The sequence below is a fragment of the Siniperca chuatsi genome, linkage group LG6, assembly GCF_020085105.1.
Source record: "Siniperca chuatsi isolate FFG_IHB_CAS linkage group LG6, ASM2008510v1, whole genome shotgun sequence".
In the NCBI taxonomy this organism is placed as follows: Eukaryota; Metazoa; Chordata; class Actinopteri; order Centrarchiformes; family Sinipercidae; genus Siniperca; species Siniperca chuatsi.
The window spans coordinates 4,194,677-4,219,069 of record NC_058047.1 but is presented as its reverse complement, the minus strand read 5'-3'; the positions used below and the strand labels follow the sequence as shown (position 1 = coordinate 4,219,069).

Sequence of the window (24,393 nt, the reverse complement as noted above, 5' to 3'; positions counted from 1 at the left end):
TCAAGAGGCTGCACTTGTTTTGTTTTTTTGTTGTTTTTTGAAGAGACAGATGCTCATCGGAGGTTTCAATAAAAACTGAGTGCTGTGCAGAACAAAAAGAAAACAATAGATCAGACTGCATGAAACATAATGTCAAGATGAGTTCAAAGCCATAAAACAGAATCCCATACTTTTACATCAATCTTGTGTTTATAAGCTCCTGTTAAAAAATAGATCAGTGCTCAGAGTTTAAGTATAAGCTGTTGTTGTCTTTGTTTGTGAATTAGACAGAGAGAGAAGGGAACGTGTGTTTGTGTTCACATGTGCATGTGTGCTTTGGCTGTACAGCAAATGCTTTGATAGAGGTTTTGCCTCTGGCCCACTTTCAGATGCTGTCGGGCAGGTATAAACACTCTGATACATGAGTGTAGCGCCGCAGGCAGCACTCCACTGAGAGCACTCTTTCTCTGTTTTTTTCTCGTCCCATCATTAGTGTGCTCAATTGTGTTAAACCTAAATTAGTGAACAGGCCTACCAGGCACAATAGGTCTCTGTTTGAAGTGAGTGTTAACATTTCTTGCTGGAGAGTCACAGAGCTCAGTTAAAAGTAAGGATGTCTTTATTTTATGGGTCTAGAATATCCAAATAAATTACTAATAATTTCCAAGACATTTGTAACTATGTAATTTTGTACTAACTATAGGTGAAGCTAGAGACTGTGTTCACTTTCCAATTAAGTAATTCAAATTGAGTGCTAGCGTAACCTAGAGGGATTTAGTCAGTTCACAGTAGGTCAGCTTAACATGCAAAAATGTAATAGTACTAGTAGTAATAGTACCGAAATATGAATAGTCTTTTCCTAGCTGTTAAAGCTTAGGTAGTAATTGCTTTTATCCAGTGAGACTGTAAACATCCTGAATGCCGCTTTCACACATATGATTACTCACCTGGCCTCAGGACAACTGTGTGATGATGACTTGAAGACTTGTGTAGGAGGGAGGTAGGAGGTGTAAAGAGGAAGTGGTGTTGAATGTGAAAAAAAATCACAGTTTTCCTGTTTGTGTGACTTGGAAATGGATGTGTTGACGCACATTACGCAGCCATCAATCTAGAAAAGATGCTGCAGTGCCAGGACGATTAACAAGAAGTTAGGCATGGGACAACTTCCTAAAAGGCAATCAATATGGTTTTGCAGTTTGCTCACACAAATCACAGAAGCTGAATGTGACTGTGAATTGAGAAAATTGCCAAAAAAGGGACTCGTTTGCCCTAAAAGCAGTCAGGGTTAAACTAAGTGTAAGAGGAATAAAATATCAATAGCAGATATTCAAACATATCATTATAAGGTCACAGGACAAAAATATATGCATGCAGACAACGCGCTATTTGCCTCTTACCTTGCCATTATTCCAATGATGATGCGTGACTTAGGATATTCTTGGGAGGTTTTGGAACAAATGTAAAACACCATATAGCATAGACATTTTTATAATACTGGCTCTGCCCATCATTCAGATACGATTCGATTACTAAAAATCATCGATGCAAATTATTTGCAGGCCAGAGACAACCTAGAGACAGGCCAGAGACAACTTTGTACAGTGTGTCTATTGTAAAACCAAATTAGCCTACCACAATAGCACGACGTCTATGCTTCAGTATCGCAACAGAAAGCATAATGTTACAGTCTCTGCATCCTGTCCACAGAGCGGACCCGCTCAAGATATATATAAAGGCTAGTAAAGAATGTAGGCTACTTAATTATGGCTATATGTAATGGCTAAAACAGTGTGGTGGCTAGTTATGATGTCCCTAAGTTAGCTATGTTATGTTCAAGATATTAACCACAGAAAATAAAATGCTGTGGCCAATTTGTGAAAGCCTGAGCTTCATTCATGTTATTATTATGATAGTCACAGTTCTTGTCCACTTGTCTTTGCCTCCTACAAATGTCACAAAGAAGACAGTAAAGGCTTACATTACACCTGAGCTGTAGTTAGGTTGCAAAAGTATTTCTTATCCAATTACTCGATTAATCGATGGAATAATCGGTAGAATACTCGATAGCTGCAGCCCTAAAAGACATCCTTTTAAAACTATTAAATGTCTTGTATTATAAAGGCAGATAGCTCAAGTTATGAGTATCTTCAGACTTACTCAATAGAGACACAACTGTAGAACAACTTAAAAATTAAAATTCCTTTTTCTTTACCAATTATCGTCAGGTTTGTCAATGTACATTATTTCTAAGTCCCAAAATCAACCAGATGTCTCTGAAATGAATAACTAAAATGGAATTGGATACTTTACATCATATAAATTAAATTAAATCTGGATAAATTGATATTACATGACTGTAATTTCCAGTTGTAACAATTTAGCCATGTGGTTTAATCATGGAAGCAAGAGGCTCAAATGCAAATAGGCAGAACAACCCTGCCTTGTTTCCCTTGTGAGACAAAAAGTGTCAAATTACTGGTTGTTGGTTCCAACCGTGGTTACTCATGCAAAACAAGAACAGAACAATCAGCTTCGCCTACATTGAGGGGGTACTTTCCACTAAATCACACACTCAAAACTAGTCCATGCATTTCTTACCTCCATGGATGACTAAACTGTAAGTGAGGCAGTGAGGTAGAATGTTAAAAATATTAAATAACAATGTTGAAATTGAGAAGTAGTTACCATTGGGTACCGGTACTGAATTCCAGGTACCAGTACTGGTATCGGTTCATATGTGAAAGGTACCCAACCCTATGTAACATGCAGTATGTTATCGTTATGTCATAATTAGCATAATAGGTAACAGTTGTTTGTGAAAACTGTCATAACGTAAAACTATTGCCAGTTTTGGCCTCTTCTACAGACTTCATTGTCATTATATAATCAGCGTCATTGATATCAGAATATTGGAATTGATGCATTTGTGTTACTTTTACACAGCATATGGTTTCGTAACGTGTGTGCATTATAACTTAATGTGGGAAGTCTGATGCAATAAATCACAGGACTCATCCAAATTCACCTGATTAGGTCATGGTTTTAAGTTCACATCTGTGTATGTCAATTACTAACTAATAATGCTGAGGAGGTTTTGGTGGTCTGGTGATTCTCAAAGACTGGGTCACGACCCGGTATCGGGCCGTAAAGATGTTATCTGACAAGAACCGATCATCCAGTGCACATACTGGGCACTGGACAGTGAAGTAGGAGACATCTTGTGTCCAACACATTTGCATATTCACATTTAATGAGGAAGAACAATGTGGAAAACCCAACAGACAGAAAATGTTGTTAAAGCAAATATTTTTCTGTTTTACAACATGTCTGGAGAGGATCTTTTAAAGTAGACTCAGTCTGGTCACAGCCCCCCCCCCCACAACCCCTGGTCTAGAGTCTACATCTATCTCCATCCTTTTATCCACAGCTAACAACATCCACTCCTCCTCAGCCTTAACTCACGACCTCTTTACCTCAGGGACATACTCACACTTGGCATTTTGTCTGGTTGTCTCCTCAGCAGCCTCACAGGACAGAGACTTACCTTTTCAATACTCTCCACACACATGCAGGCAATAAAAAGGCAGCCTCTTAACTTTTCACTGACCGTAAACTCAGTGGGTTTGTGTGAGAATATCGCTTGACCCATCTAATATTGGAGAGACGAGGTCCAAGTCTGTCCCTGCTGGCGCTGCTTCTCTTGACAGCCTTGTTGTCTGATGATTCGACTTGTTAGTAAGTGTTTGTGTGTATGTGTGCACTCTGTGTGCCAACCAGCGAGGAGTCACAAGGCTACTTGCCAAAACCCTGTCATCGCACAGACGTTAGCATTATAGTGTTCCTTATCCTTGCCCTGTGTGTTTCTATCTGCATCTGCTTTCATATAGGAGGCAGTTCACCCTGAGCCTTGCACATGGGAATGTTTTCCTATGAGTTGTCAGCTGATAACAAACCACAAGGACTGTTACCCTGTAAGAAGTGTAAAACAGTGACCTTTTGACCTTAGGCAGAGCTGAGTCCGTTCAGAATTGATCAGGATTTTTCAGCCAGGCCTGGCCATTGTTTTTATGAAAGTCAACCTAAATATTTGTGCTGGCTCAAATGATCATACACACTTTTACTTCCATCACACTGGTCTTTGTTTCTCCCCTCTCTCTTTCTCTCTCTTTGCCCTCTATCGCTTGACTTTCCACTCCATTAGCCTGCATTTTGTGCTGACATTCAATACATTTTTCCAAACTCGACCATGTTGAATGCCAGGAATGTTCGAGAATTCAGTGCAGAAGTCTCTCATAGAAGATTTAGACAATCATGTGCAACTCCATTTCTCTACTGAAACCCAGCTGTAAAACTCATATACATACATAGCAGCTTTTAAAGATACCACAAAATGGACAGTTTCATCACCCTTGAAAACAGGTAGTGACAAACTAACAGGCATGCAAATAAGATCTAACCAATTAGGCAAGCACAGATTTTGGTTCATCCAATCTCAACATCCTGTTTCAACAAAAATTACACCTTATTATAGATGTAAAAATGCCATTTCTCAGTGTCTAACTAAACAAAATTTATTCTGGATTTAGTTTTAAAAAAAGATTTTGTTTAATCAAGCCTACTTGAACAGTTAAATATTTAGTCTCCATAACAAATTTACACTTGCTGATACCAGAGTGTACACACACACACACACACACACACACACACACACACACACACACACAGAGCTGCTGCTGTGACAGTAGGGGGGATCTGGGGAACTTGGGCTTATTAACTGTGCTCAGTTTTATTCTGGTTGTGCTTCTTCACTCTAACTAGAGGCCAGATGGGCAACTATGTTCTGCTGAATCCAGAGTCATCAGGCTTTCTTTGTAATCAAAGACTATGTAAAAATGATGTTGCTGATCAATATGATCTAATTTGTTCCTCCTCTCTCCTTGGAAATGTCTTGTAGTCTTTGGTTGGTTGGGTGTTGCCCCAACTTGCATGGTTACTGATCCCTAAACTATAGTTTAATTAAACCTTGCCCTGATCCAGGACTGTATACTCGTGAATTTGTGACTGAACATTTCAGTTTGTTATGTTGTTAAGAATGTTGGAAATATGAGCCGGGGGAAAAATGACATCAGGAGGCTGTAAAGTAACAAAAATGTTACGTTAAAATTTATCCCAATAGAAAAGGGTATATATATTGAGATGCCACCAATGCAGCACTGAATGGTCCACTGCAGAGCAGCATTCCAGCCATGGACCAGGGATACATTGTTTGTATGAGTTTAAGGGAAAATATAAATAATGCTTTTTGTTACTTTACAGCCTCCTGACATTGTTTTTTCCCAGTTTATAGGTTGCTTAGAATATTTCCTATAATCCGATGAGTTCTTATTTCCAAATGTCTTCATGTAACAAATTTTATGAGCAGATCTGTGACAGAAATGTCAGTCCGTGAAGATATCCATGCAGTGTAAGAGTTTCCGAAGTAAAAGGATTAAAAAATCAATTATTATAATCAGTTACTGTGGCTCTATGGAAATACCACACTGGTTAGCTTAGTAAGCACTTCACAAAGCACAGTTCAGTGTGCTAAATAGAAAATCGTCAGAAGGATTGGGTGGGGGGTGATACAAGTGAATACAGCACTGATATTATCATCTTTGACTTTGTATGGCAAACCGTTGCCTCCTTACACATATAGATACAGAGCAACATGAGCAATCATTTGCAACTCCTGTACATGTAAACATCCTAACTGGGTTAGAATATTCCTGCAAAGCTCTGACTATGGAAAACCATCCCAACATGCCTACCTAACTCCCATGTTAAACATCATACATTATGGGCACAATTTGATGTCACAAATCTTAAGGTGGCAGCAGTACCTGCCTTTGTCATTGAGATCACAATTTGTTTCCAGTGCATTAAATGCAAGTTGCTATTATTGAGTCAAACATGATGGGGGGATATTCTATTAACTGGCTTATTCATAGAAACAGGGAAACTTAACCCAAGGGTGTCAAAGCTTAATGTGAACATATTCACTTGAACAAAACCATCGCTACTACTTTTACTTCTATATAATGACTGTTACAGTTGATGGTACGATCTGATATTACAGGCAAACCCACAGTAGAGTGATCTCCAAGGCCTTTTCTCGAGAGCCCTTGATAAAGTTGTAAATCTGTGGCTGTCGGCAGTGACGGAAGCCAGATCCTGTCTAAACTCTTGGTGTTTTATTGCCTCTGTGTATGTGTCTGTCTGTGTGTGGGAGGGGACAGTCTGTTTGACAGACAGAGAGCAGCTAGCGTAATCACAGCTGGAGGAAGAGAAATAAAGACTTCCTTCATCCCATGTCATCTATCTTTAGGTTTCCTTTCTGTCTCACTTTCCCCTTTCTTTTTTTAAACCCCTTTTCTTCCCTGGTTTCTTCCTCGCCTCTTTCTGTGCCTCAGTAAGTATAACGAAAGGCTAAAAGATAAAGGAAGACTCCAGCTGTCTGCTAAGAACCTGTATTAGCATGTGTATGTGTGGGAATTAGATGGTAATAGCGGAACTTCCCTCTGGCATGCCAGAGTCGAGCAGTTATCATGAGGAATTTCAGTGGTAGGTCATTTTTTGCATCCTCTTTAACTCCCCTGCTCAGTTTGAATATTCTACTCTGCTGTCTTCTGTAATTGGCTTTGACTGTGGTAAACACGTTTAGGATTCAGTGTACCGGGATTGATTGTTGTTTCTCATTCTGTACAGTAAACACAGTACAGGGAGGCTAAAAGAGTGTTTGAATATGCAAGTCTATACTCAACAAACGGCTTACTGTGTGTTGTGTGTTTGTGAGAGAGAGTCTATTGGATATTTGTACATAAGCATTCATATTGGATTCAATGCCTGTCTTCCGTTTTTTGTCTCTCAAAATGAAAATTGATCACCGTGGATCATTTTCATCCATCCATCCATCATCCGTTCTACATGAAATTCCAAAGTTGACCAACCAAAAATGATGGATATAATCACTACTGAAATTCTTTTTATGAATGGACTTTTTATTTCCCAATACCCATACACAAAAAGATTACAAATGTGGTGTTTCTCAGTAATCTTCATCCACTGAACGCCTCATACACCCATATTTTCCTGCTCTATTAAACATCCCTTATGACATTTTCTTATATGCTACAACCCTTTCTAGCTCGACCATCCGTTTTTGAGGAGGCACTCCCAGCATGCGGTTCCTGTGAATAATTTGCCATCCAATCTTCATAGCTGTTTGGGCATTTTCGAAATTAAAGTGATTGGCTCAATGGGACGCTATAATTACAGGTCAAAACAAGGTGACATATTTCAGTAAAAAATTCTGTTTGGCCCAGAAGGGGAAAAATGTTCATTGACGCTTTATATATTTTGGTTGTAGCTCAGTCCGTAGGGACTTGACTTGGGAACCGATGGGTGCCTGGTTCATGTCCAGTACAGACCACGGTACAGAGTGTGGACTGGTAGCTGGAGAGGTTCCAGTTCACCTCCTGGGTACTGCCGAGGTTCCTTGAGCAAGGCCCCAAACCCCTAACTCAGCTATGTGGCAGCCCCGTCAGTCTAACTTCTCTCTTTAACAAATGCATGTGTATGGGTCCTTAGTGTGCATGTGTGTGTTTCGGGCCAATGTACAGTATTCCCAGAGGGAATTTCCCCCAAGGTGAATGATGAAGCAATTGTTCTTTTGCTTCTCCTTAAAGTGCTGTTAAAGCTGCATGAAAAAGATTTGTGACCACCAGGGGGGCAGCAACTTGATATAATTTAATCATGTTCTAAGCTCATCAACATTTTAGCAAACAGCGAGGGCCTTGAGACTTAACCATACAGTCTTTGCTGCCTTAAATAAGCTAAAAGATCCTGAAAGCTGCGTAGAGCAGTTGTTGGTGTTGATTCTCAGTGGGTTCAGCACTGTTATGCAGCCATTATATTTCTTTAGAACTGCTTATCGGGCACCCCTCTACAACTCCAGATTAGGGGAGACTGTGTCCAACAATTTCTGTAACTTTCCAAAACCGACATTCAAACCCACTTCACACAGCTGGTCAGCTGTGTGGAGGTGGGAAGGTAAGCAGAGTTTGAACATCTCTCCCTAGCTCTTTTTTTTTTTCATTCTTTTTCATTTTTTGTCACTTTTCGCCTGAACAGCCGAGTGCAACACTATGAATTCCTTCCAGGAGAGACTGTATAAACATGAGGATAATGGCGCACACTTTCAAACAATATTGCCTTCCCCCCCCCCCTGTGACAGCTGGCTTTTCACTCTGCCTTTCAGTGTGGCTATTCGGAACAACTATAAACACTTCCTTGTCTAGTATAACCAGGCCTTTAGTGACACTTTGACATTAAATTCATTTTTTGTCAAAAAAAAATATTTTTTCTCCATCTTTGGTGCTAAATGTTTATTGCACTACCCAGAAATGATCATCCAAATATTGTGGATGGTACTTCTAATGTCTGTCCTAGAATATTCTGTGGGTGATGACAGTGGATGTTTGCAACAGTAAATGTAAATGCTTTTTGTAAGTGCTTATTGGTTAAACTACCATTGTTATAAGAATTGGAGAGAATAGTAAAATATGGGTTCATTATGGAATAATGTTGGAGATTACGGCTCAGATGTATTTTAGAATGGGATTTCTTCTCCATCTGTGTTGTAGCTTATTCTGCTGCTGCTGACAGTCTGTTTATGTCTGTCTTCTTTTTCCCTTTCTCTATAATTAAGAATAGCTCCTGTGTCCACAGTGCTTGAAGCCAAACATGTCACCATTTCTCCTCTCTCATAGTTTGACTGCTGAACGTCTTATTCACTCTTCCAGTTACTGAACCTTCCCTCTTTGCCTAAGAAGACTCACTGTTTCAAAGCTAAAGCAGCAATCCTGTTTAACATGCTATACTTAGCAGGTGTTGTTCCAGGTGTCTGCTTCTGTGAAAACTAAGAGGTGAATTATGTGTCTGTTTTAAGGAGCACTTCAAGAGAAAGTGAGCTCATTTTATGTCATCTTACATGTTTCTGAGTCTTTGCCAACAAATTCTCTTTTGCTCTTTTCTTTCACACACACACACACACACACACACACGCACACACACACACGCACACACACACACACACAGCTGCTAGAGACTTCTGCCTTGCTATTCATTACGTGATGGCACCAAACAACCATCTTGTCATCTTGGATAATTTACTCTCATTAACCTAAAAGATCCAGCTCAGACAGGCCATCAGTCATATATTCCTCTCATGGAGAGTGTGTCTGTGTGTGTGTTTGTTTGCGTGCATCATTTCCTCTGTGTCACCAGAAAGTGCTTAAAGAGAGACATATGGTGAAGTGTTTTGGCATAGATTCCTTAAGGTGGGTTCAGGTTCAATTTAATCAGGTGTTGACTTGTTTGGCGACCCCATCCGGCGTCGCAGCTCCAGTCACTTTGAAGCACCTTGCGTCCCCTGTTAGTGATGTGACATTGTTTGGATTCAGTCAGCAACCTAATTGTTCAGACTTGGCAGCCATGAAACAGTTTTCAAAAAATGCTTGATATCCAGCAACCAGTTGCTGTGCATCTGACTTATGCAAGCTGGAGAAAACAGAAAAGCGGAGGTGACACCAGCAGAAACCAATAAATAAAGTTGTATAGCCAATCATGTATAAATCAAGCAATACTGCAATGATGAATCACTGTGCAGCAAGAACTCGCTAGCTAACCAACATTAGCGCTTCAGTAATAAAAAGAAATTATGCCACATTAAATAGATTAACTGTAAAATATGATCTATATTCATGCATTTGCAAAGCATTTGAGACAGATTGAAGTCTGATTGCACAAATCACCTCGGGGGGTGGTGTGAGACGCATTCTACCTTTTAACGCTTAAAAGGTAAATAAGGTAAGGCACATCAGTCTCTCCAAGACGCATTTGTATTCTTTACTCCCTAATCTATTAAGTCTTACCTGTGGGACTCTCAACCTGTGTCATAACATGCATTGGAGGTTCAAGCTGTACCCACAAGGTCCCACCTTTCTCCTTACAACCACAATGAGGAGGTTGAGGAGGAAAATTTGGATGAAGCCATAGTGTGTGTGCTCCAGCTAAGATGCCCTTACTCTATTCCTGTATCGGAAGTGATAGAAAATAAAATCTGATTGTCCACTTTGGACAGATTTTGAATCACATTTCTAAGACAGGGTGTTTTAGATATATGTGTTTTTTCCCCCACTTTCAGATGTTGCTATGCTAGCTTGGATTTCATAATTACCCTCAAACACCAAATGGTGCTGAAGTCATATCTACATAACAAAAAATGTTTCTGACTTTTCTAATGATAGAGAGGGCACAATGTGTGACTGGTTACTAGAGCCTTGAAACAATTAGGATGCTTGATAGCATTAGATGAAGGAGAACCCAGAGAGTCCCAAAGCTCATTATTGTTGGAGTGGAGTGTTTCAGTGCTGCTGATCTGCATTCTCAGCGCCGCTCATTCCACACTGGTACAACTAATCAGCAATTCCACATTTCAAATTCAGATTATTGTTTTGGTGATGACTTGTTCTCTAAGGCATTTTATTGATGCTATTGCTTGTCCTGATTATATTTATTTATTCATTAGTCATTTCTTTTTTTTTCCTGTGTATTTGCATTTCATTTGTTTTTATTGTTTGTTTATAGTTTTACTTAACTTCAAATCAGAAAAATATCAATATCATCCTCATTCACATGAAAAGTTTATAATATATATAAATAAAAATAAGTGAAGTAAAATAAAATACTGGATTGTGCAATAATATTTCTTTCATACCATTCAGAGTTTTACTTAATGGTCCAAACTTTTTGCATTTACGTCTTTTTCCTTGCTACTTGGCCGACTACTAAATGTTTTAGTTGCTCTAGGTCACTAAATATTAACTTCATCTCTCTCTCTCTCTCTCTCCTCCCTGGTGTCAGGCTTCAGAGGAGGCCTCTCTGCTGATGTCAAGCCCCAGGATGCTGCTCCCTGCATCAGGCACTTTGCCACCAGGTGCCCCCCTGTCTGTCCACCACCAGATCCAGCTGCTCCAACAGCAGCTCCAGCAACAACAGCAGCAGACACAAGTGGCTGTGGCACAGGTGAATCTCTCACACATACACAAACACACCCTTTTTTGCCTTTTGAAACTGTTGTAGGTTGAATTTGTAAACCAAAAAAGGGTTCAAGGCATTGTTCGTAAAAGTTAAAAGCAAAGGGAAAGCTCACTTCTGATTGGCCATTTAAAGAAATTATTGCTCAAAATGTATACAGTATGAACAATCATTATATTTTGATCGCTGGCAAGTGGCCATGGTCCAAGCAGGGTAATCAACTTTGAACCAAGCAGTCAATGTCTGCAAAGTGCAGTATACCAAGTAGCAGCTAGAATATTGTTTTGTAATTTTTTTGAACTGTTGAGGTCTCTGTTTTAGGTAATAATAACGTATCTGTGATGGAACATGCTCAATTGATAACTCAAATAGTTATACCCCACGGATTGTAGTATTTTATGCCTGTGAACACTTATTTTTCACATTCCCATTGTAGCTTTAAATTTGCCTGGATGGCTATGTAAGATATGTATTTCATACTTTAAAAATTTAAAACCTGTTTTCAGTTATATTACAATTCATATTCCTCCAATTCCTCAACATAGTGTGATGGTCATTACCATAACAAGTGGTACATAGACCTTGAGTATATTTCCACCAAGCAGTTCAGTTAGTTACACATTAGAACGGTTATTTTTGAGTTTCCATCCACAAAACTTGGTACCAATAGAACCACTCCTCCCTGTTTTTCGTTACCCCTCTGTTGAGGCAAAGCAGTTTTATTTATAAAGTACGTTCCATACACAGAGGTAGATTCAAGGTGCTGTACAGAGAAGTTACAACACAATTCAAAGTTAAAACAGCATAATTCAAAGTTAATAATAATAACAGTTTAAAGTTTAGAAACATTTAGTTAAAAGTGCTTGAGAACATTAATGTTTTCAGTCTGGATTTAAAAACTTAATTGAATGGGGCATTCCTAAGGCCATCAGGTAGTTGGCTCTAGTGTTGTGCTGCTTGTAACTAAAAGCCGCTTCTCCTTGTTGAGATTTTGCCCTGGACACCACTCCCCAACAATCTAAGAGGTCTTGCAGGTTATTATTGGTTAAGCATATCAGTTATATATTTAGAGCCAGCTCCATGTAATGATTTCTAAATACTTAATAGGACTTTAAAATCAATTCTGCGGCTTACTGGCAACCAGTGTACAGATTTAAGAACCGGGTGATGCGGGCTGTCCTTTTGGTTTTGTTAAGAACTCTTGCGGTTGAATTTTGAATAAGTTGCAGGTGCCTGATGGTCTTTTTAGGAAGACGTACCTAGCACACTGACCCGGAACTTAAAGGTGCAGCTTGAAACCCTGCAGTCCATTGATTTGCGACAGAATCATCACTTCTTGCACGACAAAGGACTCAATGCACAAACCCCGCCATTTTTAAATATTTCATCGATTGCGACAGAGACTCTAAACGCTCCACGCAAATAATTTTTATTTAATTCTGAAAATGTCGGGATGCAACTCTGTTTTGTGGACAATCAACGAGGTGCAGACGTTCCTCTGCATCGCCGGTGATGAGGAAATACAGTGAGAGCTGGATGGAGCAGTGAGGAACAGAAAGGTTTTTCAGCTCATTTCTCAGCGCATCGCTGTCCACGGCTTCCATTGCACGTCCGAGCAATGCAGGATGAAGCTCAGGAGCGATTACAGGAGGATCAACGAAGAAAAGTCGGTGTGTTGTAAATAGGAAAAGCTGGAGATTGTTCGACATGATGGACACCATCTATGGCCACAGGCCGGCGAGCATTGGAAGAGAGGGGGGCGTTATCTCGGCCACGGATTTTCTGGAGTCCATGGTGGACTCATTAATGCCAAATCTTCCAGTTGTATTACTGGGTGTATGAAATCCTTGTGAACTGTGAACATTTCGAAGCTCGGAGGATGTAAGAGAAGACAGACAAAGTGTTGTGTCAACAGAGAAATGGTATAAGATAGCATGATCGCTCATATATTTTCTTCTTGCATTATATTAAATATGTAACAGTCAAGTTAAAGACAGATATTTTGGGCTCTGCCTTGTTTGGTGTGAAGTGTAGCGTAAATCTTCTCTTGTCAACATAGAAAATTTAATTTCAAAAAAGAAAGAAATATACATACAAAATCCAAATACATGCTCTCAAGAAGATGGTTAGGAATAAAACGTTTTTAATAAGTATGGGCCAATAAATTATGAAAATATACCAACGTTTATTGGCCCACTTACCTTTCACATGGTGACACGCAATGAACCCAAATCGGTGAGCAGTCCATCCAGCCATCTTTTATCTATAACCACTTATACAGGGTACAGGGCAAGAAAATCTTAAAACCTTTTTTGTATTGAAATAAAAAAAATAGCCATCGCTGACCACACTGCCTGGGGAAAAGAAACATGTGATGGATTGGAAACACTCAAGGATGACTGACAGAGTGAAGATCAACACCCGCCTGCAGTCCAGTCTGGATTGGAAAAAAAGTTAGTACCGAGTGCACTCAGCATCAGACATCAATCACCCAGCTTGAGTGGCTGCAGTGGGAGAACTGACTTGTGACAACAGTGGCTTCGGGCTTATGAGCTGGATGAACAGACAAACACGCATACATACATGCAGTTTGTCAGCCTGCTTATAAAAGGCCTCAAGACTTGAAACTGCAATTTCACAACTCAACACACCCTCTTTGTTGTGTACACTCACACACATTCCTGACCCAGAAGTGTCCCTCTGATGTGTCAGAGATGGATACAGGGGTCCTGATGAAACCGCCTGTTCACACTGAACTTAGCTGTTCCCTTGTCTTCACCTGAACAACACTAGACAGACTGCTGTTACAACTGACAGCTCTCACATTCAGATTGAGCGTGCCCAGACATAAATGCCATTAATTATACCTTGATGAAGCCAGAGGTCACTGCCCGCTGGCAGAGACACTGGTGTAGATTTTAAAACTGCTTTGGCACGTGAAAGGAAGTATTTTACCCATTGTGGAATATTTCAAATAAGTTGGTGCTACCCCGAGGTAGTTCTGTCTGACCTTCGCTCTTTTGCCATTTAACTTGTAGTCCTAACTTGTCTGAGCTGCTGTAACAGTTTCCACACCGCATCTAAATTAGTTTCCAGTGACTCTTCAGTTTGTTTCTTGTAAGGCTTATTTGTCTAGTGAGTCTAACTCTGTGTGCTGCTATTGCCAATGTCTGTCATAGTAGTTCTTGACAATTTGACTAATCAATTAGTCAGTCGACAGAAAACAAACCTAAAATGTTTCTAAATTATTAGCCAACTCTGTGGTTCCCAACCTGAGGGTCAGAACCCCAAGGGGATCTGAAAGGTCGCAAGATAAATAATGTGATAGGAAAGGGAAAAAAAGGATAGATTGCTGCAGAAGTTTATTTTTAGTTTATAGCCAAGAATTAAACCAGCAGTTTAAGTCCTTTATTGAGTGAAAATGCCAACAGTTCACTGATATCCTGCCTTTAAAAAGTGAGGATTTGGTGCCCTTCTCTGTTATGTATTATTATAAATCAAATATCTTTGGGTGTTGATCGGCCAAAACAAGATATTTGAAGATGTCACCTTGGTCTCTGGGAATGTTTGCATTTATCACTATTTTCTAACATTTTATTGAATAAAAGATTCATCAGTTAATCAAAATAATTGTCAGTTTCAGCCCTACGTAATGGAAACAGGAGTTTTGAAATAACACTTTTTTGTTGGACTTTGGTGTTAAATACTTGTGAATTAGTTTTAATGTATTTCACAAACCATGTGAAATTTGAAATGACTTAAACCAGAATTAATTTCAACCACTTTATTTAATGAGTGCATTTGGCGGCAGATACAACATGTACTGAGACCCTTCTTTGTCTGTTAAGGCTGCACACACTCTTGGACATCCAAACTCACATGAACATTCATACACCATAGACCAGGGTATTTTCTTTCAAATTTTGTACATTTTTGCGTTTCTGTGTACACACACACACACAAAGAAGGAAACTGTTTCTGTAGTCTCTCTCTTTCTCCCTCACTCTCTCAAATTCCCTCTCACAGGTGAGACTAAAGTTGTCTAAGGACATTTCTAACCAACTGTAATGAGGGAGGAGAGCTTATTCCACCACTGAAGGTCAAACAGTAGCAAGTAACTGCTGCTGCCTAGATAATGCACATTGTGGATGAAGACAGAGGGAAATAGGGATTACGTGGCTGACACACTAGTAAAATGTGTGTGTGCATGTCTGTACATCTTTGTTTGTGTTAAGAGTTCCAAACTTTCCGTTTCCTGTTCAAAACAAACAGGCTTTCCCTGGTGTCTGTGCCCCAGTTTCACACCAGAAAGTAAACTGGAATTGTTGTTTTCACTTTTCTGCTTTTCCACTGGTGAAAGTATTTGTTGAAAACATTTCACAGGATCACAAAGTATCCAGCGTATTTATGTTAAAGGCAGATATTGCTTTTGTTTATGATTTGATTATCTCAAACAGCAGGCCCCCGCTGACTTTAGTTGTCAAGTTTGAGTGCAGCTCTGCCATAATAGGGTTGTTGTACTATCCCAATGCAACAACACACAACAGTGATAAACAAAGACATGCAGCCAGGAAAACTGATTTATTTGATTTTTTTTTTAAAGGAATATACATTTTGGCACAACACCAGTAATATTGAGCTGTCTTGACTTAAGATTTTCATGAAATCAAACCTTGGTTACGATACGATTTATGGTCAGTACTTTTCAGCAATTGTTATTGATTGTATTTACGTTCGGGATTGACCTCTCTAAATTGTTTCTCAAATTTTGTCTCATTGATATTAGCCTCACTGTTTACTGTCACTCTCCCACAGCCATATCATAGCTGCATTAAGTTACTGCCAATGCTAACCGAACATTTCCTACTGCTGCTGGTTCACATCAAAAGTGTTCAACTGGTGAAACACAGGATAGCAGTTATTGTAAAACAACAGTAAAAAACAGTATATTTGTCTTCGTGGGTAGTGCTAACAGCAATTCTTCATCAAAAATGCGTCCAAAAAAGAACAAGACAAAAGGGGTTTGTTCTTTCGAATTTCTTTTTGTCAGTCAGATCACTTTTTATTTTTGCAAGATAGTAAGGGAACACGAAAGAAAAGCCAGAGTGAGCTGTTAGATGAAGAGCAAGATGGAAAAAGACCAGTTACTGACTGACTTCTTTATTGAATCAATGGGAGTTTGTTTGGTTGCAGTGTTAACAGATACACCAGTTGCTCCTCTGTTGTGTTTCTGACAAAGTAGCTGCTCAAAGAGTATTTGCTGCTCTCCGAATTCTGGCATCTGTAGGATTAAACTGCACTTGCTGTCGCCAAATCAACCAGGACTGAAATTTTAAGGATTAGAACTTCAAAGGGCTGGTACACATACATTACTTAAAAATACTTAAGGACTTAAAATGTCAGAAGTACTAGAAGAGGTACTAAAACATGCTTTTATCCAATGATACTGCGCACAGCAATCATTTTAAAAAGAAAACCCTTTTCTTCCACCAACCCTTGTGGAATCAAGCAGTGCATGTTTATATGGCAAGGTTTTGAGATAGATGGCAATGAGAAAAAATGTCTTTGTTGTAAACTGGGTGAACCAGTCCTTTTTAAATTAGCTGTATCAATCAGGAATGGATTTAAAGCATCAATAAACCAATCACTGCTTCATGAAAACATTTAATTGATTAATCCGTCAGTTAATCGACAGGAAATTTATCTGCAGCTCTTTTGAGAATCGATTAATCATTTTTCATATTTCAAGAAATTTCACTGTTTTCTGATATTTTGTAGACTAAACAAATAATAGATTAATCATGACGAAAATCAGCATATCAATCGTTGCAGCGCTATTTTCCTTTAATTTGTCAGCTGTCTGTACTTTGCAAATCTTTGTTTGATAATCTCAACAGCAGTATTTCAAAGTGATTTTTCAGTATGGCAACATTTTTGTCATCCCAGGTTATTATGGAGGAAATTACTTAAAGGGATGAAGTGGTGATTATTTTCACTGTTGCTGATGAAAGTGCCTGTGACTTTGTGGCGCAACCAGGCAACTGGGAAAGTCTTGATGTTGAACCCTGCTGCACAGCCTGAGCAGAGGTCACAGTAAATGGAAGTAAATTAGCGAGCTGGCCAATGCTAATCACAGCTCACTCAGGGATGAGTGGAAGTGGAGATGCTTAATGAAGTCAGGGAAGTGAGGGAGATCAGTGACAATCTGTTTCCAGATGAAATTCGCTCTGCAGATGCTGCTTAACTCGCTCACACCCATATTATGCACATGACAAATGTAAGTGCATTTCTAATGGTTTCCTTATCATTGCACCAGCAAAATGATCATTTCCACTTCCCAGTTTATTCCTCCACAAATGAGATAAAAACAGAGACGAACCAGTGTTGGAGGGGTTTCAGACACTTCCATATCAAAGGGACCTGGCGTGGGCAGAGAATGCGATGATGGTAATCCTGTGTGAAAAGTACATCCTCAGCAACCAACCCTGTGGAGTCACAACACACAACCAACAGTCCTAATCCCTTTACACTACCAGTGGAAGAGTCGCTGTTTTTTCAGTCTTGTCTGAAAAGGAAATGGTATCATTTAAACAGCCTTATCTTCCAGTTTCTATGATTTCTGCATTTTTACAAGATTAGGAGGTAATTCACAAGGTCTTATTTTTTTAATGTCTCCGTATGAAGAGAGGGAAGCAAAACAGAGAGCTGTATGAAATATCTTATGTTATGTATGTTATGTTGAAATCAGTAAAATAGAGATGTTTTTTGCATTGTAAAGAACTGGCAAGATGGAAGGAAACTGGGAAGCAGAAATGTATGTTGTGAGAGGAGTTGGGAAGATGAAAATTGTCCTCACTGTCACTGTTCTGTTCTGGGGAACAGTTTTGAACAAAGAAAGCAATAAAATGGAAGAGAGATGCCTAATTAGAGCTTTATGGAGTAATTTCAGTTGCTTGAAGCTCCTTCAATTTCACAACACTCAGATAAGAGGGCAGAAAACTTTGAGTAGCAGCAGGTGTACTACCAAGGGACCACCACAGTGAAACACAAGTGGAGCACATTTTTAATTGGCTCTTTGTCTGGGTTCTACTTTTAGTAAGAGGTTTTAGATCTTCTGTCTTCAAGTTTGAAAAGGAATATCGACATTATTGTTTCTAAACTAGTGAGTTGGTCTACAAGTGGATTGTCTTACTGTTTGACAGTCTGGTTGAGTGTGTCCATTCTTCATTTTTGTGCATTTACACTGTAATCCTTAGATGGGGTGATCTATTCATTCATTTATTTCAGTTTAGACCTATTAACTAGGCCAGTCTTAAAACCATTTCCTGAAAAAATATAATCTCCTGCAGACAGGATGAGAAACCTTGAGGTCAGTCTCCCTTTTTTTGTAGCATTTGTGTTTTAACCACAATTAAAACATTTTTCCATCTATCCTGTATTTTTCACTACCTGATTACATTGTAATTACATAGGTGTACTACGTATTAAGTCTGAAATTGTGTGATATAGAGCAATGAAATTATGATTGTCTTGATACCAATCTGTTGCAGCACTGATGTATGCCTCCATATAAAATTAATTAGATAATGAGGAAAATGGAGTTATAACAGCATCAAAGCGCTACATTTCCACATGCAAATGAACTACTACAGTAGCGATGCGGGAGAAATAATAGTTTTGGTAATATATCTTGTCTTGCTGTATGTTCTCAATACCCTGTTAAAATCAGAATACTGCAATACGTTATCACTGCCAGGGCAGCAATATGGCAGACCTGTATCTTTCCTTTACCACCAGACTAGAAATGTTGAGTTTTTATGGATGATTGTCTTGCATTACATCAAGTATCACAGAATCACCTGGATTATGGGACCATCATTATCATGTGCAATGTGTCAATATAGTATTGTATCTTGAGTCAGTGCTGGTACTCTGCTTTGTTTAACATTGGTTATGGTCTCTAAAAAATTATAGTCTATGTAGGGAAATAAGGATTCAACTGATTAATAACAATACCTTTATTTGTATAGCACTTGTCAAAGCAGGAAGCAAAAAGACAATAATATGTAAAACAAAGATAAAAGGCATTTACAAAACTAACAAAAAACAAATAAAATTACATCACTAAGAAACTGTCCTCCCAGGAATAACAAAATAATTAGTTGTTAGTGAGCAAAATCCCCCAAAATGGCAGATTTACATTCATGTGACAAAGCCCTCTAGTGGCCTTAACCATAGTGTTGTCACATAATAAAACAGTTTTGTTCGTTCTAGAGGGCATAGACAAAGTACGTATTTTGTCATTTGATTTGTATGGATCAAAACTAGAGTCAGTACAGGTCACAGGCCCACAGGCAATCAGAGAAAAAGTAATATCTTTTTAATCCTAATAGATATCGCCATTTAATATTGTATTTATTTGGGAATTTAGTGGTATTCGAGTTCAGGTAGAACTTTAAAAAGACAATTAGATGGAGACACACATTTCCAGATAAGCAGACATACAGCAGTGGACAAAAGGAAACACCTGGAGAGATCGAGCTGTAATAATTTAGGGCTTATCATCTCTTATCAGTTTTTCATTCCATTTTTATATTTTATCTGCAGGACTGGCCTCTGTTTCCACAGAAACTTGGTCTGGTCATTTGCAGAATAAAACCAAATTTAACCTTGTGTGGTTGCATCAGAACAAGACGTTGTGTTCTTTTTGATCAGATATCCAGACAACAAAGCCAAGGTCTGACTTGCAAAAGAAAATGTTTTTTCCTAGCTTATTTTGCTTATCTTGCTTTGTCCCCTACTGTTTCTGCGTGGGATTATTCAGTGTCCTTTTACCAGCCAGTGCAGCTCAGTTAACATGGACAGCATCAGGACAAATGTGACACTTGCCACCATGGCCTCGGTATAAACCACGCAGGAGTGGCTGATGTGCTATTAGAGTTGTAAGGAGGGCGGCGTATGTTGAAGTCAAGCTCCACTCCTCCATAGCTCAAGATGGGGTCCTGTCAGCTGTATATTACACCACTAATCAGGGTCATCATCAGGGTGTCAGTCTTTACAAATTAGGTCTGCAGAGGCAGCATGGCCCGAACACAATCAGGAATCACCTCTATTTGTTGCTAAGTGCAAGGATAATGGAAGTAGATGACTGTCTTCCTCAGTTCTTGTTTTTCTGTCTGGCAGATGTGGGAGAGAAGGGGGCAGAGGTGGAGGAGGTATGGAGGCCTTGGGACTGTGAATTTTGACTCCATCTTGTGTCTCTCCGCCTCACTAGCTCCTTATGAGAGTGGGGAAATGAGGGAGATGGAGGTCGTAAACATTTATATACTGCAATTTCAATTTAAAGGTTTTGACAGTAATCTTAATCCACTGCAATACTGAAACAATTGATTAGTCCATTGAAAATTAATTATAATAATTTTTGTCCGTTTGTTTGTCATTTAAGTGATTTATCAAGCAAAAATGCCAAGTATTTGCTACTTTGCTGGACAAAACAAGCACGTTGAAGATGTCACCTTGTCACCACCTGGGAAATGATGGGCATTTTTCACAATTTCATGACGTTTTAAAGACAAAATGAGAACTGGATTAAATCTTTCAATTAAAAAAATAATAGAGGTCAATCAGTAATGAAAAGAATAACTCTATTTCAGTCAGAATGAAATTTATATCTAAGTACAAGCAAAAAAGTAAATTTGAAGACATGATGATTTTGTCCAGTAATTTATTTATTGGTTTATTTAACAGAGACGGTGTACATTAATAAACATTACTGTGCATGCATCATCCTTTATCTAGTTTATGTAGAACCTGGACAGAAGTTACACAGTCACCCTGAAAATGAACATGCAATTATTGGACTAGTTTATAAGCATGCAGGGCAATAATAAAAAGAAAATTAATGTTAGTATAAATACCATAGGGGACATCATTATGCTGCAGGTACTCATTAAAACATGCAACACAGAAGCACACAATACACAACATGCACAGCAATAAAATGGGGAATATTAATAGCAATTTGTACTAAACAAGACAACATTATAAGATTCAGTACTAATTGAAACAGCAACACAGTCTAGTTAATGACTACAACTAAATAAGACTGCATAGCAAACATCTGGGGCTACCATCTTCTCACCATTTTTAATTAATTAAATCATTTTCTGCAGTGCATAGCAGTGTTTCACAATGCTGAAGTGGCCTTGGCATATTGTTCAAATACCACAGTTTGTTTTGTAGTTTTTCCTTTTATATGTGTCACCATTGACGTCAAGAGCCAAGAGCCTCCGTGCTACCACAGTAACGAGTTCTGTGTTACCACATCAAGCTGAAATGAGAAACCCGGGGGTCATTACGAGTTTCAATGACTTGTACCTCCACACAAGGCCCTGTGATTAACAGCGCTTTGAAAATACACTGCTTACTCTTGTCGGCCCTTCACACCACCTGCCTTCCTAGAAATGTTATGGGTACCTGTTCAGATGCACTCTAGTATTGATTAAGCTATTTATATGTTCAAAACAGTATACAAGATGATTTACTGACAAGAAGCCATTAGAAAAAGCAAGGATCTCATCAATGTTCAGTTCCTTCACTAAAGGAAAAGTACCAATATAACAGTACAAAAATGCTTCACTACAACTAAAAGCCCTGTTTTCAGAAACTTACATAATTAAAAGTACATATGTATTATCAGCAAAATGTACTGTTGGGATTAAGGTAGGGCAGGTTTGGTTATTAGCAGAAATATCAAAGATATTTATGAATATTAATAAAATTATTAAAATTATCAAAATTATTAATAATTACGGGGCACCACCCTGGGATCAGGGACCAATAACCAAACATGAAAAACAGTCTCAAAGGTGGTTGTCCACTTAAAAATGCCAATATTTAAAATACTATCTTATATTAAAAAGGGTGGACAGTGAAGGGTGAAGTCCGAGCACCGACTGTCACAACCAGCTGTTATCACAACACGCACACACAGTAACCACAGGCAACGGCTCTTTAAAAGATACAATAGCAATACACACATAACAATATTTAACCTTAGCACTGATTAACAATCAATAACTTCAGCCAACAACCACTATCGTCTAATCTAAACACAATAAGCATACAACAGCAAGCATATAAGGTCTGTGTGTGTGGGTGTGTGTGTGTGTGTGTGTGTGTGGGTGTGGGTGTGTGTGTGTGTGTGGGTGTGGGTCTGGGTTTGGGACAATATAGAGGGAGGGTGCGAGGAAGACTGCAGACGTGACCACTTTGGTCTTCGTCACATATACCGATTATGCTACCACCCTGTCTCGGTCGTTTGAGATGTGTGTGTGTGTGTGTGTGTGTGTGTGTGTGTGTGTGTGTGTGTGTGTGTAAGTGTATATGTACGTGTAAAGGTGTGTAGGTTAGTGGAGAGGAAGGAGAAAGAAAGCACACAGAGTAAGGCACAAGAAATCTCAAATGCCGTGGCAGAGCATAATAGCTTTTATCACACAGGAACCCGGCAGCAATCTTTCATTCAACAGCCGTGTTACTGGACTTTGGTCTGATAAAGCACAGTTACTAGCTTCCATAGCGCCTAAAATAACAGTCCAACAGCGTGGTACCAATACACAATGGAATGTGCTAAGCACGGAAACACACAGCATTACAGGACATGGTGGTCCGTTACTTCTCAAAACACAATTCACAACAATGAAGCTCAGATGAAATAACACACAGTTATATATATATCTATATATATATAGATATAGATATCCAGTGAAATCCTCTCAAGCTCGGATACTGACTGGGCTGGATCCGCGCTGTCAACGGGTTCAACTGAAACTGTTCCTTCAGGGTCAGCGGAGGGAAGCAGCAGTTGAATTTTAGTGGGGAGGAAGCGGGGCTCAGCGGCTGTCCTTTTCTCCATGAAGAAGACGGTAAATCCGTGTCTCTTCCTTCTACAGGCAAAGAATGTTATGTGGAGTATAACAATCAGGAATTGTTTCAGCAAACACAAAACAGTCTGTAGCTCATCCAGCGAGTTGAGACCTTCCCAGGAAAATAAAAGTTCCACGTTGAGCGTCTCCTGCAGCGACCAAGGTCACAATGGAAAGACGTCGAGCGGTGTGTGGCGCTAGGCTTTATAGAGGTGATAATGTCATAGCTGTGCGCCAGGGTCTCCTGCGCCCTGTTTGGCAGCTCGTCCAATTGAAATCCAGTGCTTGGATTCAGGCCTTAATCTCGCGTCTAACTGTGAATTAACGGCTGGTGGAGATTTGGCACTATTTTACTGTTTTTAAACTTTGTTTTACATTCAAGCCTTTGGTCAAGGCTTTGCCTGTCCCAACTAGGCCGCTGCCTTTTTTCTCCACACGTGGGGAGGCCCAACACTACCAAAGTGGCAAGAGTAAAAGTACTCGTTTTGCAGTAAAATGTCCCCTGTGACTGATGACTGTATAAAGTAACATAAAAATACTCAGGTAAAGTACAACTTCCTCAAAATTGTACTTAAATACAGTACTTGAGTAAATGTACTTGGTTACTTTCCACCACTGGTGTCACTGGATAAAAGCACTTCATACTCTTTCCTACAGTACCTCTTTGCCTATTAGACAGCTGACATTTGAAGTCCTGCTGTTGTTGATGCTCAAACTCCAGGGTTACGATCGCCAAGCTATTGAGAGCCATGCCATGTCTCCTGTCGGAAAATCATTAGTAAGTTGTCTCCTTCAACACACTGGGCTTCTGAACCATTCTTGTAATTTGAAACCTTCAGAATTTCTCCTTTTGAAATTGTTGAAAGCAATTATGTGCTAAGGATGGGAGATGGCTGAAGAGCATGTCAGGTGGGACCACTAACATTTGATTTGGAGAGTACTTTGAAGTAAAAACGGGGGAGTCACTGCTGCTACAAAAGCTGCGGCACTGTGTGTGTGTGTGTGTGTGTGTGTGTGTTTGGACATGTGTGCACTGAGTGAACAGTGTCTTTCTCCCTTCCATCACTCACCTCTTATATAAATGATTCAGTGTAATGGAAGTTTTATCCTTTCAGTCTTAAATTGAAATAGAGTATCTGCTTTAATCTTGCAGACCACAGCAAGCAGACTGTGGCATTAAGGTTCCATGAGGATCAGAGCAGCCACGGGAGCTCTGCTACTCCTGTCATAAAAATGTAATAGAGGGATAGAAAGCCACAGTAATTACAGAGATCTAGTATCTGGTCCTTATGTTTTTTCAGTACCTTGGACCTGTCTCAGTGTGTGTATTTTCATAGTGTACATAATGGAGAGA

The 24,393-nt window shown here is 39.3% G+C and overlaps 1 protein-coding gene across 4 annotated transcripts in view; it reads left to right on the top strand.

Annotated features, from left to right (window-relative positions):
* The window catches only part of nos1apa (nitric oxide synthase 1 (neuronal) adaptor protein a), a 176,605-nt gene that overhangs the window by 118,338 nt on the left and 33,874 nt on the right, over positions 1-24,393 (top strand). For all 4 annotated transcript variants that reach the window (XM_044198866.1, XM_044198867.1, XM_044198868.1 and 1 more), the window contains exon 8: positions 10,942-11,103. In XM_044198866.1, coding sequence (XP_044054801.1) covers positions 10,942-11,103 — 162 coding nt within the window. The remainder of the gene's footprint in view (positions 1-10,941; positions 11,104-24,393) is intronic.